Source organism: Apium graveolens, chromosome 7, assembly GCF_009905375.1.
Source record: "Apium graveolens cultivar Ventura chromosome 7, ASM990537v1, whole genome shotgun sequence".
Taxonomy (NCBI): Eukaryota; Viridiplantae; Streptophyta; class Magnoliopsida; order Apiales; family Apiaceae; genus Apium; species Apium graveolens.
In genome coordinates, this window is record NC_133653.1 from 138,381,244 (window position 1) to 138,401,871 (window position 20,628).

General features: G+C 35.4%; 1 protein-coding gene across 1 annotated transcript; it reads left to right on the forward strand.

Annotated features, from left to right (window-relative positions):
• The first annotated feature begins 19,815 nt into the window (after positions 1 to 19,815).
• On the forward strand, positions 19,816 to 20,396 carry LOC141674058 (uncharacterized). The gene is made up of 2 exons (XM_074480785.1): positions 19,816 to 19,986; positions 20,100 to 20,396. The coding sequence occupies exons 1-2, from the start codon at positions 19,816 to 19,818 to the stop codon at positions 20,394 to 20,396; spliced, it is 468 nt and encodes a 155-aa protein (XP_074336886.1).
• The last annotated feature ends 232 nt before the right edge of the window (positions 20,397 to 20,628 follow it).

Sequence of the window (20,628 nt, forward strand, 5' to 3'; positions counted from 1 at the left end):
TGCTCCAATATATCGCAAGAATTTGCTAATAACCATCATGCATCTATCACAAGATAACGCATATACACATATACATCACAACAACAGTTATACGGGTAGAAAACTTGCCTGAGCGACTGGGGGTTACAAATGGCTTGGGACGAGTCCGGTAACCTATAAACAACATATAAGTTGGAATTAAACCAAAGTCACTTATAAACCTATACTTTAACCAATTTAGACTCTAACGCTCGCTTTGCGCTTAATGATTCTCTGAAGTCGCTCGAGTACCCTCGGCTCCACCATTTTTAATAAATTAACCATTACGATTTTTAAGGCGATTCTTTCGCGAGTGTCTTACCAACTGCCTATTACACTTTACATAAATGTTTCATACTCCAATTAGTCTTTTAAGGTCTTTAACCTATGTTTCAAAGTAAGGCGAGGGGTAATGGTTTGTTCGCGAAACGCCGTTACTTAAAACGGTCGTTTCTCCTAAACCGTACATCGGAATCAAACGAACCACATATCAAAACGAAGCTCGTAACATGAACTATCTAATCATGGAAATGGTAAAAACCTAGCAGTGAGTTCACGGGTCCTAATGTTAAGAGCAAAAACAGTCTAAAGTAAATCGGACATTACGACGGCTATGTTTACGCGATTACCAATTTTATTCTACTCCAAACCAACCCACAATCAACCCACAATCAAAACCCAATCAAAACTCCATCCATACTTCACCATAACAGCCCCAACAACTCAACATTATCAATTTATACTATTCTCAAACATGAATTTAAACTATACTTAAGTTCATTAATCAATACTCCAAGAATTACAACTCCAAAACATTACAACACCAACTATCCTCTACATTCACAAAAAACAAGCCTCTCATGTACTATAACAACATAATTAAGCCTAATACTCAAGTAAAGTTAGGGTTTGGAGGGGTTATACCTTCCTTGGAGAGTGGAGAATCAAGTAACTAGCTTGGAATCACCCTTAAAAGTCCTTATCCAAGCTTAATCTAAACAAAAACTCAAGAACAAAAATTTTAGTTCTTGAAAAACACTATTCACCATCTTCTTCCATGATTTTTAGGAAGAGATTGTGAATGATTTAGGAGCTCAAACTTATGGGATATCCCTAACTAAGCATAAGGGACCTTGGATAATTACCTTGTGATTTAACAATGGTTGGATCTTGATTTTTTAAAATTCTTCTCTTGAAATAAGAAAAAGCCGAGAGCTTTTCTTTGAAGAAAAGGGAAGAGCTTTTGTGTTTTTGTAATTTGTTTTGATTTGCCTTGGTTGGTTGATTTTTGATTTGTTTTGTTTTGTTTTATTACCTTTTACCATGGTAACTTTTGTGTGGTTCTAAATCAACCAACAACACACTTTGTTTTAGTCATGCTTATGTCACCAAGTGATGTCACCCTCCCACCTTTGTCCTCTTCTTATTGGTTTGATGACATCATCCCCACTAACCTCTTTGATTAGCTTCTAATTACTTGCCTAATGACCGCTGATCTGTTATACGGTTCGCTTAACTTTCATTTTCGTTTATCGTTTGAGGGATCATACCCGGGATCTTATTACTTGGGTTCCCTTAACCTTTCTCAATACATTATATTCCTTTTATGATCCTCTCTTACAATCCTTGAATTTAAATCCTTTTTATCCTGTTACCTTATACTCAATTCTTTCGATAGCTGGTGGATTTTCGGGAAAAATCAAAGTGTTCGGACTTGGATTCTGACGATCTTTACATACACTTATATACCACATAGAGTACTAAAAATATCCCAGAAGATCAATAAAAGAACCCTTACATAGTGTGGCATAAAAAGTTTTCTTATTCAGCATAATCAGCAAAACACTATTCATAAGGGTTTCAAAAATTCCAAAAATTGGGGTTATTACAAAATCCGAGCAACAACTAACCTTTTTCCGACCAAAACTCATTTTCAGCCATTTCTACATCAAATCAAACACTTAACATATGAAATTAAAGCTCGGGTTATCTAGAATCATTATCTATGATCAAATCAATCAAACTAACATGAATAATCCAGAAATCGAAAAAAAAATATCAAAAAATCAAGAACTCGGTTTAATCATTCCCGGACTCAAACAAATCAAACAAATACATAAATCGATTCTCCTCATCATCATAAAGCTAATTATAACTTCAGAAACAATCAACAATCATTCAAAACCATAAACCCAAATTCAAGTTCAAGAACACAAAAATCAAATTTCACACAAATAGTTACCCTTTATTGATGAAAGTGGTATCAAATTGAAGGTCTTGAAACAAGCTTTAATTTGGTTACTCAAGCTTTACAAACGGATCTCTGTAGCTCTCAATATCATTGAATCTTTGTTAGGATCAAGATTATACCCCAAAAAATTGTTCTTCCAATTTGTTTTTAATTAAATAAATTAAAATAAAATAAATAATTATGCTATTTATATTATCTGAAAATTAATACCCAAAATCAATTAAGGGTGTTTTTATTACTTAATTAAAATAATTAGGCCCAAAAATAATAATTATGCGGAATAATTTTTAAATCAATTAAATATAAAATTTATGTCAAAATTCCCCAAAAATTATAAATAATTCAAAAATGTAAAAATAATGGACATTTGAAATGTGTATGATTTTATAAAAATAATAATATGAATTTTGTGGGATTTGACGTCCCGGTGGGGTCCCGGTTCGTTGATTTTTGAAAAACCAAAATAATTCCTAAATTAACAGAAAATCCCGAAAACACATAAAATACATTCAAATGCACATAAAACAAGATAAAACAAGTACATCAATAAAGATGCTAATAAACACGCGTCCAGATCGCGGGTTCATTCATTCAGTTACATTTTAAATACGTAACAGTTAATCGAAAAAATTTCTGGTCCACCCGGGAACACAAATAACCACTACTCCATATCATATCATGGCAAATGAACATTTTAACTTATATAGACACATAATATTTATTTATTTATTTATTTATAACAAAAGTTTTACATAATTTTCCCGGATATTACATCGACGCAATTCCGAAATCAATTTAAGCTTTACTTAATATTGAAGTACAAATTTGATAATTGATTTTATAAATTTATGTTTAAGGTTTAACAGAAGATTTAATTTTTAAGTTTAGCTGCTGAACTAAAAAGTTACTTTTGTTTGCATTAGCTCGCCCGTGTGTATTTAAAAATGTCAAACATTATAACGTATTGTTTTACTCATTTGAAACAGTAAAAACACCACACAATATCATGTTTAGCGTACATAAACGTTAGTTTAACTCCCGCTTGAAATTAACTAATTTTGAAAAACACCAAAAATGGCATGTGATACAACGGTTTGATCCATTAAATGAAAATTAAACTACCATTTGTCTAAAATAATAATTATTTTAAACAACAAAATATTACACCAAACAATGTTAAACAGAAACGTTACTTCCACTACAAGAAAACAGGACAAAATCGACCGTCAAAAACGGTCGGTTAAGAGGCAAAACGGTCGGTTAAAAGGGTCATAACCGACCACAGGACGTGGTCGGTTTTAGCCTGGTCGGTTATGACTTTTGGTCGGGTTTAACACTCATAACCGACCAACAAAGTGGTCGGTTAAGTGCCTGGGCATTTTACTAAAATGTGGGGTCACTGTGTACACGTGGTAACACGTGTCGCCACATCACTGAGTCATAACCGACCGCAGGTGGTCGGTTATGTCTATATTTAAAATATTGACTGGAATTCATAACCAACCGTAGTTAAAGTGTGCACATCGGTCGATTTTATTTCAGAAGCTAACTTAAATATCATAATCGACCGTCCTAAAACCGACCATCCTCTAAAGGAGTAGGTCGGTTATGTCTATTTTTAAATGTTGACTGGAACTCATAACTGACCGTGGTCAATGTGTGCACATCGGTCGGTTTTATTTCAGAAGCTAACTTAAATGTCATAACCGACCGTCCTAAAACCGACCACCCTCTAAAGAAGACGGTCGGTTTTATGAAGAAGGTGGTCGGTTATATCACCTGACGGTCGGTTTTCTGGGTTTTGTAATGGTCAAAAGTGGTCGGTTATGCCTATTGTCGGTCGGTTTTAAGGTCTGATTTTAAAAAAAAATTACAGGTTTTTCTGCAGCCCCTGGATACCAAACCAAATCAATACACAAATCCAATCCAATCATAACCAAACAACTAAACAACCAAAACAAACAACAATGATAATCATTAAACTATACTACTCAAAATCATTCGCAAAAACTAGTAAATTTCATAATTAAACCATAGTAATTAACTCCAACGCAAACATTCACAAACTCCGATAACCGGAGGATTAAACCGAGAAAGTATCAAACCATCACAACGTATTATATTACATCCCATAACCATCAAATTACAATAGTCTTAAAACCGATCAATATAAACTAATCCGATAAATCAACATCGGACGATCCACCGCCATCACCGCCGTCATCACCGCCGCCATCACCGCCGCCATCATCAAAGTCCTCATCATCGGAGGTCTCATCCTCGGACGTGTAATCCTTATCGACTTCCATAGCACACCGATTGTTTTCCTAGATACATAAGTTTAATTAAACTAGTTAAAAAGAAGAAACAAAATTTACATGTGAATGAAAACGATAAATAAACAAGAAGGTCAAAAATTATACCACCGCAACACGAGCTTCCGTCTTTTGGACGATACCTTCAATCAAGGAGCCCACGATATGCATGATCTCGCCACCGATAAGGTTATTCCATTGCAACCTTTGGCTAGGATCGGAGGATGGATCCGAGGCCTCGAGAGCGGTACGTGCGAATGTAGCTATTTCCGCATCGAAAAGTTGGCGAGCAAACTGATTTGGATTAGCACGGATCTCTGTAAGCACATTCCTCACGATGGCAAGATACATATTGTCGGGGATGGCTTCACGTTGTCTCGGAGCGGATGAGGATGAGCCGGCTTCATTCCGTGTGGAATCTCGGTACCGGGTAGCAAGTGTAGGCAAGAGATCGGTGGCTCGAGCATTGGGGAACCCCACCACATAATTCTTTTTCGGCTTTGTACCTTGGGGGACCTCCAACGCTTCCATCCACCAATCCCATGGCTCATCCCGATCACCCGTTTGTGTAACCTCCACGGGCATGCGCTCGAGAATGGCGGCATATCATTCCTACAAGTTCATTTAAAATAATTAACGATGCATTTAAAATCAAATAAAAATACATATAAAATCACATTTAAAAATGCATTTAAAATCACATAAATACATATAAAATCACATATTAAGGATGCATTTAAAATCACATAAAAATGCATATAAAATCACATATAAAAATGCATTTAAAATGACATAAATACATATAAAATCACATATTAAAGGTGCATTTAAAATCACATAAAAATGCATATAAAATCACATAAAAATAAATTTAAAATCACATTAAATACATATAAAATCACATATTAAAGATGCATTTAAAATCACATAAAAATGCATATAAAATCACAAGAAAATACATATAAATTCACTTATTAAATATGCATTTAAAATCACATAAAATGCATATAAGAAAACATAAAAATGCATTTAAAATCACATAAAAATACATATAAATTCACTTATTAAAGATGCATTTAAAATCACGTAAAATGGTCATAAAAGTACATAAAAATTACCACAATACGCATGGCGGCCAGTGTAGTGTAGACGGGATTTTCCGGATCGGGTCCAACTTTCCTATGACATTTATCTCACACCTTGAGTCTTGTCGGCTTTTTCTTGTTCTTGTTCGTCATTACCTTTCAAAATATTAAACAACTTATATTAGCACGTCCTAATAATTAGTTGATTATATTAAATATGGTGAACGTGTATGTATGTGTGTGTGATGGAATATAATAATATTACCTCCCGGACTTTATTGAATGACCTTGCACCAGCACTATGCAATCTTTCAACTTGTTGTCGGTTGGTGGATCCAACCGTGACCGGTGCAAGTGTCCTTCATTGTTCTCCCAATACTCCAAAAGGTCCTTCCAAAAAGGAACGGACCAATAAGGCGGCTTCAAAGACAACTTGCTCACGCCCTCCTCCCTTGCTTTTCGCTCAACCCTCTTCTTAAGCTCGTTCAAAGTCCTTTTTATCGTCACTTTAATGTGATCTTCCACAATTTTTTGGGCCTTTGAACGGCTTTGCCCCTTAAGATGCCTATAATATTTCTAAAATTGCAAAGAAAACGAGGATAAATGCATCATAAAATCATGAAATAAATGACAATTACAAAAAAAATAACTTACTTGAAACTCCTCGACTCTTGCATTCAACCAACCCGGGTGACGTTCTTCGATATCGGTATAAGTATAACGCCCAAGAGGCCACTTCTCCCGAATCATAGCCAAAAGCGTTTTCTTAGCCGTATCATCTTCAATACTATATTTAAACAAAAGAAAACAATAAACATTGACAATTCACATAACAATATTGAACAGCACCAAAAATATAAACATATAGGAATAATGCAATTTAAAAACTTTTTAACTTACTGTCCATCAGAGATATCAATGCGATATGGCTTCAATGGCGGTTTCTCTCCATATATGCCACTCGAATGTGATCGAGGTCGCCTTCCTCGCCATTCTCGCTCCTCCGCATTTGTCATGTGCCGAGTCGGATCATTCGGGTCCGAATCCGAATCCGTCGGCTCATCCTGCAAATGCAAATTCCCTCCTTTTCCCTTTGCACCCTTGCCCTTGCCCTTCTTACTCGCGATTTTGGCCTTTCCCTTGGCCTTTGCCTTCCCCTTATCTTTTTCCGGCTCCTTGTCTTTCCCCTTCCCTTTTTTCGCCATCGCCAACACCACAAGACTTATCATAACCAATGTCAACATCCAAGCAAAAAAATCCTAAAATAAATAATAAAAATATATTAGCCAATATGAAAACAAACAAATCGATGAAACGACATGCATTAGTAAATCACATTACATAAAAAAATATTTAAAATCACATAAAATGCATATAAAATGCATATAAACGTATCCATTTCACAAATTAACGATAAAAATAAACACAACTAATTAGAGCATTATTTAATTACGTAAATTAAATAATTAAATCAACTTAATCTATATATATAATAAATTAAAGTTCCAAACTCACATATAAAGTGCAATATTTATCCATTTTCGAGTACGGATCATGTTTACAAGAGCAAACCCCTATAAATTAACCCTAAAAATACATTTATACTTCTACCTAAACGTAAACAAACCGACAAAAACCCTAAAATTTATACTTATACATATATTCAACAAATTGACAAAACCGACGAATCTTTTACATGTAAAATTTTACATGAAAACTGAAAAATCATATGAACTTCAATTTAAGTGAGAATTATACATTTCGAGTACTTTTATGTGTTAACGAGAGAAAACCCCTAAAAATTAACCCTAAAAATATATTTATACTTCTAAAAAGAGTAAACAAACCGACGAAACACCCAAAAATTATGACTTTAACCTATATTAAACAAATTGACATAACCGACGAATGTTTAACATGCAAAACTTTACATAAAAACTGAAAAATCAATGAAGTTTGATTTGAAGTGAAACACATCAATTTATGTGAGAATAATACTTTAACAAACACAAAAAACATATAATTAACTTCGAAGCATATATATAAACACAAGAAATACATACACATACACACATATATGCAATCGAGTAAAAAAATATCTTAATCGTAAGAAAATCTTACATCGAGAGCGAAACCGGAGGCAATGAGAGATGATTTGGGGCTCCTTCGTGAATACGCCATTGAATCGAAGTATTTTAGTGAAGTTTTGAGTGTAAGAGAGAGATAGAGAAGGAAATAGAAAAAATGAAAGTGAACCGTTCTTTTTATTTATAACAAACTTAAAACCGACCGCCTGGCACTTAAAACCGACCACCAGGTCGGTCGGTTTTAACCTTGAACCCTGTGCAACATGCAAAACGGTGTCGTTTTGCTCTAGGCGGGGTTTTTTAATTTTTCACAAAAAAAACCCGCATTTTTTTTGGTGGTCGGTTATGACCCAAAGTGGTCGGTTTTATAGTATTTAATTTTTTAATTTTTTTTAATTTTAGGGTTTAGGGTTTAGGGTTTAGGGGTTAGGGGTTACAAACCCCTAAATTTAAAAAAAATCTTATAAAAACATGATTATTATTATTTAAATACCTTAATTTTTGGTACATTTGCTCTTTTTACCGCGTCGGTTCATCCGTACGGTTCGATCATGTGTATTTTATAATTTATATTTTTTTAATTATTTCACTTTTTTAATCAAAATTGCTAATTTTCTTATAAAAACGTATTTGTGATCGTTCAAATATGCTAATTTTTTGTGCATTAATATATTTTTACATGAAGTTAACATCCGTACGGTTCGATCGTTAAAAATAAATTTTAAAATTATACTTATAGTATCGAATGGTATGTTCAACTTATTCTGTCTACAGAATGCCGACATATTTACTGAAATAATTATATTCCATATGATGCTGATTATACTATTTTTCAAATAGCCTAATTTTTGGTACAATTGTTCGTTTTCACCGCGTTAGTCCATCCATACGATTCGATCATGTGTATTTTATATTTTTCATTTTTTTTAATTTTTAATTAAATTTGCTAATTTACTTATAAAAACGTAATGGTACTCGTTAAAATGTGCTATTTTTTGTGCAGAAGCATATTTTGACATGAATTTAACATCCGTACGGTTGGATCGTTAAATATACCTTTTAAAATTATATTTTTCAGATCGAATTCATTTTTTTTAATTTTTAATTAAATTTGTTAATTTACTTATAAAAACGTAATGGTACTCGTTCAAAAATGCTATTTTTTTGTGCATAAGCATATTTTGACATGAAATTAACATCCGTACGGTTCGATCATTGAAAATAAGTATTAAAAATATATTTTGACCAAGAAAACCGACCGAAGTCAAATGGTACAAAAACATCTCTTAAAGCAATATATTTTCCCTTTTTTAAAGTACGAGTTAGTTGTTAAAGAAATTAAGCCCGATTTGCAGAACTCAAAACCAGTTAAAATGTAAAACGTTAACAACTATTATATACAACTCAATTTCAAACTTCGTAAATCTGAAAGTAAAACATTAACAATGTAGAAACAAAATCAAAAATTTTAAAACACCAGATCCTTAACCAAATTCACCTGTATTAACCTGTTTAAGAATACTAAACGCATGAAACCATAATTTAAACTAACAAATTATAAATTATGAAATTTAATCCAATTTAGCATAAAATATTTAACATTTCCAAAACAAAAATGACTATCAAAAATCCATGAGCTCGAGAATACATGATCTTCACCATTTGATTCTTTAAATCTATACTACATAGGATTCGATGTAAGTTCACAAAACTGGTTATGCGACATTCTACACTCTGCTGAATTTTTTTACAGAAAAATTAGACTCCGCCTTTCCAGGATACTCTAAGCTTGCAAGCACGTCCAAGTCCATATTACAGTTTGATTCTGCATTAATAAAAATAGTAGCTTATAAACATTGCACAAAACACCACTAACTTTTCAAGTGTGCAACAATATTATAGAACACATCATTATCTAAATCATATTTGATCATGGTACATAGCAGGAAACCTATAAACGTTATACTCATTTGAAACAGTAAAACTCCGTTCATTCAAGCATGACAAACAGAATGACTGGAATTTTTTGTCGAATACTTAATCTCTTCTTAAGATTTGTATTTGTATTATATACCTTTGCATGAATGTCAGTAAATCTAACAACCTTAAAATCACTTATAAAACAAAACCAAATCCTACGTAATCACTAGAATATCTGTTTAATATATTTAAGATGAAAATGATGCAAACATAAAAGGTTACATTGTGAAACAAAAATAAAAGGACCCACACACCAAAATTATAAGAAGAAATTTTAAACCAAGCAATTAAAAGACAATCAAAGAACAGTACTACACAATGTGTTAGGTTTACTAAGCACATACAGAGGGTGGAGAAGGTGACTGTATGTTTCTCATTTTTATCAAATTAATGCAGGGGAAAATAAACGAAATGATTAAACACACACGATTTGTGATAATTATGCTTTTATTCAAAAGATAAGTACCCGAAGGTTTGCTTACAACAAAGAATACAAACTTATAACTCTAAGAAGATGAAGCTTTACCAATGATAAATAATACAACTTATAAAAGTAAATCTAATGGGTGTTTACAAGAATGTAGGACTTAAAAGGTGTGTATAAATTTGAGCAGCACTTCTCTCTTAAATTTCAATAAATAAAATCAAAACAATCTCTGAGAAAATAAATTTCCAGAGCTTCACTGTGTATTTGCTGAGAAGTTATAATAATTGTACTGATTTGATGTGTATCTATAGGTTGTAGCTTGGAGAGAAGGAAATGTATATGTGGATTATTATGGTCTATGTATTCTGAATTCAACAGCTTGCTTTTTGGTTATTCTTGTCCATGTTGTGTTTTGTATCACTCCATCCATGCAAGTGGTGCCTATGAGGGAGTTCTCTACTTAAACTCACAAAACAAGAAGCTTGGTTGCGCCTCCTAGGAAGTAAAGGATGGTGGCGCCTTCTAGGAGTGGTGAAAGAAGTGGTGGCAGATAGAGTGTCCAATGCAGCATCCTTTCCTTAGTTTTTAAGAGGTTGCGCCATCAAGAAAGAACAACACCATGTTACGCCCTCTAATAGCCAAGAGAGAGGTGGTGGCGCCTCTTTAGTGTAGAAGGAAGGTGGCACCTCCTAGGGGCTATATTAGAGGAGGTGGCGCCTGGAGTACATAGAGGAATGACTTTTCCTTAGTTTCTGGAATTACAAGTACTTGTGGAGCCTACTAGTACCTAGTACAAGATTTGTACTTAGCTTTTGTGCCCTTAAGCATCATGTGGCGCCTACTAGGGCTTATTATACCCTTTGTGGCGCCTAGAGTTTCCTTGGATAGAAATCTAACTTAGTTTCTGAAACTCCTTTCAGCCGTTTAGTTGTTCCGTCTTAACTTCTTCTCTCTGGGTCTTCATACAAACATAATAACCATTAAATACAGATACGAAACTTCACTTAATAATTCTTCGAATAATAATACTAAATTTCCTTTCATAGATCAGTTACGCCTAGTGCATTGGTCTGCTTCACAACCGACTAGTTATGCTCTAAAACCCTCGTACTATAATCTTTACAAACCATTGTTAAGTCTTTTACATAACACAATCAACTTCACATGGAATCCTTTAGGTCTTCACACTGATCCGGTAAACTGTTTTGAATGTCTTCAACTTTATTCCTCCATAGTTGAATTAATGGACTTCTATTGACGATTTCTTCACTACAACTACCCAGATCGTCATGTATATACCCAGCACTCATTCTGAACCGATTCTAGTTTAGCATAGGATTATTTACGAGTCCTTGTCTTATGTTAAGTTATCCAAATGAACATTGTTAAGATGACCATACAGTTTCAATCTTGCTTAACACGATTAAATAACCTAAATGCGGCAAAAGAAAAGGAAAACAGTGAAAGGACATACTAATTATACAACTCTTTAATAAATTCAAGTTTCCTTTGTTAAAACTCTGATTATTTTTTCTGGAAACTCGAGTCAAAGTAACGTTTTGAAGTTAAAACAACTTACAAAGTTGCGTTTTGGCAAAAATATTAAAAAAAATTGGATAACTCGAACATAAAATTGTGTTTTGTTTAAAATATATAATACAAAAAAGTATGAAAATATTAAAAAAGATAAAAGAAAAATAAACATTCAAATTGTGTTTTCAACATTAATAGTGTATAAAGGTGCATTTTCAACATAAAGTTTATGTAAATACAATTTGAATAAAAAATATAAGAATTTTAAACCCTCAAAACATAACTTAAAGTTGCGTTTTGGTTTTGGTATTTTTTTTCAAAAAAAATAAAATGCAAGACGCAGGACAAAGGACGAACTGATTTGAGAAAATGATTTGGGAGGATTAACCAAAGACACAAATTTTGACACAAATTTTGACATAATGTCCAAAATAACACATATCGGATTTAAGGCGCAAAATATCAATCGAGGACGTATAGTTTAGCATTTTTAAAAAAGGCTAAAACACCACACAATATTGTTAGAAACATGGAATTTTAGATCATAAGTTTTATTATGTTCTTGATGTTAATTCCAAAATCTAATGATTAGAAATTGTTCCTTGATATGGGAACTTAAACTTTCATGTATGGGTTTAAGATTTTTCTTAATGAAATTCATAGAGAAATTGAGTTAAAGCGGGGAACCTGAAAGAGTTATGAGATTCGTTTAATAATTAATTTAAATTAACTATTGATTTAATATTATTTTAACTGGAAAAATAAATTCATTGATATGTGGGCTAGACTCGACTGGGCTTGTATGGGCTGAACTGGTCGATTCTGATTTAATTAAACTTATTTGAATATATATAGATATATATATTCTGTAACAGCTGAAAATTTAATATACATTTTTTGTAATGGTTGAGAATTATATATGTATATATATATATATATTCTGTAGCGGCCGAGAATTAAATAGATATATATTGTAACGGCTGAGAATTTAATATATATATATATATATATTATGTAATGACTGAGAATTAAATATTATATTCTGTAATGGCTGAGTTAATACAATATTTAAGTTTGTCGGTTACACTTTCATTTCTTGTACTATAAATACCAAAAGAAAACAGAAGGTGTAGATACAGAGAAAAAACATCTCAAAAACTCTCTATTTTCTCTCTTCTTCCTCTCTACTTTCTCTGCTCTCACAAACACAGTTAATGGTTTTCCGACAAGTGAGGTGCTAGTCGAAGTGGAGTTTGTTATTATTGTGAACATCAAGCTCGGAGCTATTTTATCCTAGAGGAGCTGTTGCAAGCATCCCAACATAACAGGTGGGGGAAATTATCTCTTCAAAAGCAGTCAGGATCTTTGAAGCAAAACTCTTATGGGAGAAGTTGGACCAGACACACAATACTGACTCACAAGGTCTGCAAAAGTATTATGTGGTTAGGTTCCTTGAATTCCAGATGGTGGACAATAAGTCCATGACTGAGCAAGTGCATGAGTTCGAGATGATAGTGCATGCTTTGAAAGAGTCTGGAATGGACCTCTTTGAAAAGTTCAAGGTTATGAGTGTGATTGAAAAGCTTCCAAAGTCTTGAGAGTAGTTCTCACTCTCCCTGAAAAGACAAAAATGTGAGATCACCTGGACCAACTGTATGCTGGACATCTCGGTTCAAGAACAACACAAGTCCAAATAGGGACATGTGATGCCAACTGAGCACGGTAGCTCGAAGGTAAATGTAGCAACTATAGGATAGAAAAGGAAGGCTGTTGCTAAGAAGGTTAATAATAATAAACCTAAGAGTGACAAGGACAAGACCAAAAAATTAAAGGCAAACAAACTGTGTTGGTCTTACGGGAAGGTTGGGCACTGGAGTAAGGACTGTCCTACAAAGAAAGCGAAGAAAACCGAGGTGGTTGCGCAAGTGAATGTTGTGCTTAGAACCGCAAGTGGGCCTGTAGTGAAAATGGTTATTGTTGAGGCTACGGTTTTCTGAAACCAACATTGACCAGTATGTTTTGTTAGATATATTTGTGATGTCATGTCTACTCTGTTGTGTTTAGTTTTAGAACTTAATATCAGGACTTATCAGGACTTATTGGAAATCAGGACTTACTGAAGTCAGAACTTATATCAGAACTTAAGGCATCAGAAGATAATTCGGGACTTAAGTGCGGGTACACTTCAGATAAGGAATGTAACTGATTTACAGGAGAGGATCATGACTAAAACAAAAGAAGATATGCATGAAGAGTTGGACAGCTAGAAGACTTGTAAGAAGATAATATCTGATTGATATATTTTAGGAGATAGAATTATATTCCATATTAATTAGAAGATATCTTGTAAATGTGTACTATATAAACACAGCTTAGGGTTTACACTATATGTGTTATCAATCACGAGAACATTATTCATTGTAACCTAACAGCTCTTAGTGATATTGTTCATCACTGAGAGAGTAGTTTACCTTACTTTGTAACAGAGCTTATTATATTGAATAAACTTGATTATTGTTACATACTTGTGTTCTAAATCGATTTGATTGTATAAACACTATATTCAACCCCCTTCTATAGTGTTGTGTGACCTAACAAGTGGTATCAGAGCCTCTCTATTGATATACAAACAGTGAGATCCAGTTTACAATCATGTCTGACGAAACACAAACTCCACTTAAGCCCACCAAAACTCAAGATACTCAAAACAATCAAACCCACAGTCGATATGAAAGTATTAGGGTTCCCATACTAAGAGCATCTGAGTATCCTATATGGAAGGTAAAGATGGCTTTGTTTCTTGAAGCCACAGATCCAGAATACCTTGTGTAAGAACCCTGATTTTTGTAATATTTTAAAACTTCAGTGAATAGTAACTAGAACTAGTTATGTAATACGTATGGAGTTCATCACAAATATGAATAGTGGAATTTTGGAAATCTGAGTTCATATTCTTGTTTATCGAGGAAAATAAGTGAATGTAAAATTCGTCGGAATTCGAAGATTCACGATTATACTACGTGTTTTTGTATCCGTAAGGAATGGCGTAGAACCGGGAATACTACGTGGAATAAACATGATATTAAGGTGTTTATATGATCAAGAGAAAGGAATAGAATTGGTTAAAGGATTATAAGCGATAAAAGAATTCACTACTAAACGAAATGTTATACGATTAAACTATCGGGATGGAACGACAATCGCGTGTACGATAAATAATCGAATGAGAAATTAATTCCGTGCAAGTTGGCCATGCAAAACCAAGCTAACTAGTGGTTAGGAGATGTAATTAGGGAATTAGAAGCTAACTATAATGATTAGTGGAATAGTAAGTGAATAGTAATGGGGAGACAAGGAAGTACAAGGCCATACCTCCTCATTTCTACTCATCTAAATTGTCAACCAAGCCATTTCTTTTGCTGATTATTATGCCCATATATACACACTATCAAACCCATCTTATACACTCCCACACTTTTTCAAAAATCAAGCCAAACCCCCCCCCCCCCCACCTCTCTCTTGCTCTCGGCTGTGCATGCAGAAAAGGAGGAAGAACCCTCTTCTTCACTTCACTTCTCCATCCTTCCCTCTATTAAAAATTCTATAAAAATTCACAAAGCTTCCTTACATCCTATTAAAGGTATGTTTATGATTTCATGGCCAAATTATTAATGGTTTGTGAGAAAACAATTCTTGAAGTTCAAGAACTTTATGGACGATTTTGACTAACATGGTTTCTTGGTTTTGTTTCTTAAGGATCTACCCCTTCTAAGTGTTTTTCAAGCAAACAAAGCCCTAATAATCTTATTACTAACCCTCCTAGTGCTCAAGAAGGTATAACTTCCAACTCTTTAAAGTTTTAAGGGTGGGTTTAAGAGTTATTTATGATGTAGTGTCAAGATCCAAAAGTTTGTGTATGAGTGAGGTTGTTTTGCTCATATTCTTGTTAAGTACTTGAGTTTTTGAGTTGTGATGCTTGTATGTGATACTAGATAAAGTATATAAGTTGTATGTGGGTGTATCTTGAGAAGTAAAGAGTGTTGTATTGGTCATAAGTAGTGATTGTGTCAAGAACAAGTAATAGAAATGGAATGTGGAGCCTATTACACTTGGTCTTCCTTCTGCAGTGTATTCGGCCATGTAAATATTTGAAACTTGTGAGTCACTGGCATTGGCTGGGTAGATCTTGATTTATAGTTTATTTACATGTGTGGATCGTCGTGAGGGGATTTACGGTTTAGGAGTTATGACCGTTTTAGTGTTGAGATCTCATACGAAAAGCCAACTGCACATAGGTCACTTGCGTGATGATTTTGAAATGCTAAAAAATGATTTCGGAATCTTGGAAAAATCATGATAATTAAATAATGCAGCAAGGAAGACTGTCCAAAAAAAATTTTAAGAAAATATTAATTTTTCGATTTTATAAAAATGTTTTAGTGGAGCGAATCGATAATTGCGTACTAACTAAGATCGTTGGTTATTGATTTTAGATCGCCAACAAAAGCCCCGAGACCATACCACTCTTAGCACTCGAGGCAAGTTTACGAGACCATATCACAAATTATCCATGCTATACATACTGTTGTGATATTGATGCCATGATTTACAGTTCGAAAATATATGCTTGTCTGTGATATCAATACATTCAAATTATGCGATTGTTTACGAAAACAAACTTCGTTTTATACGAGTATGAGAAATTGAAACGAAATTTTAATATAATACAAGATAGTTGGAGTCGGAGATATTTTAAATCGATTTAATTCTGGAATGAGCCGGACGCGAGAGATTTCTATTTCAATAAACAAAGTACTTTCGCGTAACATACCTATTAAGCGAACGATTGAGATTGGATTTATAACTATAAGAGACAATCGAATATTCACTCAAGGGACATCCTATTATTTATTTATTTATAAGTAATACCTAAAGAGTTACTAAAATATCCGGAAAATACTTAAAGAGAAATTGAAAAGTTTTTAAATCAATTCACTCTATCTAAAACGTATGTAACCATTCGAAGGATAATTATAAGATGTCAAATCCTGTCTTAAGTATTTAATTAAGATTTTTATCAATTCATTGAACCTTATTGAGAAGCATTTAGTACTTAAGGTTTTATCAATTCATTGAACCCTTCTTAAAAATATTATGAGACCGTAAATATTTAATACTCCGTACTTCCAAAAATCATTTAAAAATAGACATAGTTCACAAGGATACTTTCTAAATTAGTCAAAATTCTCGGAAGAGATCAATCATCTGAAACCTATCAAAACCTTAGGGAACTTAGTCTAGAAGCATAAGGGTTTTGCTTTCTCCCTGAATGAAAAACAAGTGAATAATATATGTAAAACTCTACTACAGTTAAGGGTTTGAAAATGATTTTTAAACTCAAAACTCCGACAACTCCCAAGGATCAATGGAATTAAAAGTGATGAATAAGTTACCTTATTTAAAGGTCAACTCAGAACGATCTATTCCTTCGATAAAAGATTTTATGTAAATGATATTATTGTTTTGGGACTGGAATGTGGCCTGCCCGGCACAGAGAGGTATCGGGTAGTGACCAAGCGTGGAGTGGCGCAGTATACAGTTATATGGTCTCTGTGACCAGTGACTTTCGGACTTGCACGGAAATGGGCAACTATCGTGTAATGTATTGATAATCCCAAAGGCGACTAGGTTTGTATTCCTTCTACTAGTAGAGAAAATTTTGTATTCGGCTGATCACCGGTACGTGGTTTATTCCAGAATAGTCCCTTTCCTCCACTTTGGATAAATTGTTGTGAAACCTACAGCAGAAGACCGATAAGGCTGAGTTTTAAATAAGGATGTTGATGTATATATATATCTCATCCATTTGAGAATCTTGGTTCAAGCATCATATTGAGATTTTGAGATGAAATGAGTACGAGAATAAACTGATTAAACTGATACATTTAAACTTGAGTTTATCATAAAATTGACAAGCATATAAACTTTTAGAAACCTTGTATATACAATGCTAAATGGTTGTTTTTCCCTATTTGATCATACTTATATAATGGATATCTATATCTTGCTGAGCGTTAGTGCTCACTCTTGCTTTTATAAACATCATATCACAACAGATTACCAGCATGGCCCGAACCAGGACGACTGCCCGCAAGCGGGTAGGGGACGCACGTGATTACCGTAGACTGTTCGTCTGCCATCCACCTCAGGTAGATGAGTAGAGATAGTTTCCTTTTGAGTACTTGAACCAAGACTATTTGTGACCCGAGCCAGACTCATGTAGAGTTGTTCTCGGCGTTCACCCTTTTGAGATAATTTCCTTTGGTCTGTAATAACTTAAATACTTTAACGTTAATTTAGTAATGTTTCTGAGCATATAACCTGTGTGTGAGAGTTTGGTTAAAAGGTCGAGTAATGATGTGAAAAGAGGATTAATTATTTATTAGACGATATTAAGTGATCGTAACAACCCGAATTCCCGACCTTGAATTTGGGGGTGTTACAGAAATGGTATCAGAGCCCTAGGTTATAAGTCTCAAAAACGTTAGGTGAATCAACTGAATCAATGAACTAGAACTCACATAGAGTTCGTAGTCGGGCTACGAGGGTAGCACTGACATTAAGAACCCTTAGGGGTGATTTAAGTATCCAAGGATAGTAATGTGTGTGTTAAATGACTTGTAGGTACCCGATGTGTTAGACCCTGAGGCTGTAGAGGCGTACGAGAGAGAGCATGATGAGGCCCTTTTAGCTGAGACCGAGGTAGCTGACCCTGCCCCCACTGTGGGCTTAGAGGTATTTGAGTACCCGGAGACTGACCCTGAGGAGGACCCGGAGGAGGACCACACTGAGATAGCCCCTCCTGAGGATATTCCATACGGCAGCACGGAGGTTCTATCTCCAGAGATGATGAGGGTGGATGTGCATCAGAGGTCGATAGAGCGTTTGTTAGATCGGCTCTCAGCAGCCCAGGCTCGAGTCGCTGAGCTCGAGAACGAGACGGGAGTAGCAGATTTGATGGATAGGATGATAGCTCTGCAGGCCAGAGTCACTGCACTGACTGAGGAGTTAGAGGCGGAGTTAGGGGCAGCCACCCCAGTGAGGACACCCACCCCGCCCCCTGTACCAGTTAGTCCCGCACGGATTGAGACCGACGATGGCATGGACCCTATTCTTGACGGTGTGGCAGCGACTCCTGCAGATACCCCACTTCCACCACCCATACCAGTCATATCCCTAGCAGATCATGATTGGGTGGTAGGTCGCTATGCTACTGATCTGACAGCGGCCGAGGCCCGTATTGTCGAGCTGAGGGACCAGCTTTCCATCGAGCGGCACATGAGGATAGAGGCCCGAGGCAGGCGAGGATACCCCAGCGCCCGACGCATGCGCAGGACCATTCACCGCATAGAGCAGAGGACCATCGGTAGGATTCACCGCTTATCACCACAGCGTGACTTGGTGAGTAGGCGCGAGGTTATCAGGGTTGTGGTCCACGCTATAAGGTGGATTCGTGATTTTGCTCATGGCTAGTGGACACTGTTAGTAGTTGGTTGTTGTTCCTCAGCGGTGGTACTTAGTTGTTTTGTGATAGTTGTTTTGGTTGTTATGTTTGATAGTGCCACCAGCTAAGGATTATTGTATTAAGGCAGATTGTACTTTTATTATTCAGTATGTTGTACCCAGACCTGGCATATGGCCAAATTATGTATAATTATCGTGTTGATTAGTTGCGATTTCTAGATTGTGGTTTAATCTTCTTTCATACCTGCATAATTTTATACTGTCATAATAAATCAGGAAGCATGAGGATTGGCAAATGAAAAAAAACTAAATAAGTTTATGTAACAGGAAAATGCCGCCAAGGAGAATAGTAACAAGAACTCGCCCGGCTGCATCTGGCGGCCAGGGTAGTAATAATGAACAAGGGCATCGAGCACAGACCCCACCATTAAAAATTAATGAAGAACGAAATGAGTATGATGATGAGGACTATGAAGAGTCAGAGGCTGAAGATACCCAGGGGATGGAAGTGCCAGTAAACCCTATGGAGCAGTTTATAGAATTTCTGAGGCAAAACCTGCAACAGCAATGACCACCCCAACAACCCCAGCAGGCCATGGCTAATGCGTTTAAATCTTTCAAGTCAGTCAAACCCCCAGAGTTTCACAGTGTTGCTGACCCAGTTCAGGCCAGGGCTTGGCTGAAAGAGGTAGAAAAGACCTTTGAGCGAATTGGCACTGAGGAAGCCCACATGACTAATTTTGCCACTTATCTCTTAAAGGGTGAGGCTACTATTGGTGGGAAGCCAAGAAAAATATGGAGCCCTGAGGGATTGTTACTTGGGAAAGATTCACTGAGTTGTTTTTAAAGAAGTATGTCCCGAAGTTTATGGAGATACAGATGCAGCAAAAGTTCCAAGAGCTGAAACAAGATAATATGAGCGTAGCGGAATATGAAGCTAAGTTCACAGAATTGTCAAGGTTTGTGCCACAGCTGGTGGGCACCAAAGAGCAAAAGGCTGAGAGATTTCAACAGGGATTGAAGCAGTGGATTCAGAACAAGCTGGCAATTCTGGAGATAACTGACTATGCCACCCTAGTGCAGAAGGCCACAATAGCTGAAGCAGGGAGTAAAATGAGCCAGAAAATGAAGCAAACTAAGAAACGAAAGTTTGATGGTCGAAGCAGGAGTGTGTGAGGGGAGAGCTTCCCTAATAAGTTTGTCAGGGGGACGACCTCCCAACCCAACCGCATTACAGGATTCGGAGGATCAGGGAGCGTGAGTGTGGCCTGGAGCGGGAACCAAATGGGAATGTCTTATCATAGCCAACCACGACCTCCTCTGCCAGAATGCAAGAGCTGTGGTAAGAGGCATTTTGGGCAATATATGCAGAAACCGGTGACATGCTTTAAATGTGGTAAGGTAGGGC

Bases quoted from the DNA above. Each gene is read 5' to 3' on its own strand.
- LOC141674058 (XM_074480785.1), top strand. From the start codon at position 19,816: ATGGCTAATGCGTTTAAATCTTTCAAGTCAGTCAAACCCCCAGAGTTT. The intron at 19,987-20,099 runs GCTACTATTGGT...ATGGAGATACAG, and splicing joins CTTATCTCTTAAAGGGTGAG to ATGCAGCAAAAGTTCCAAGA.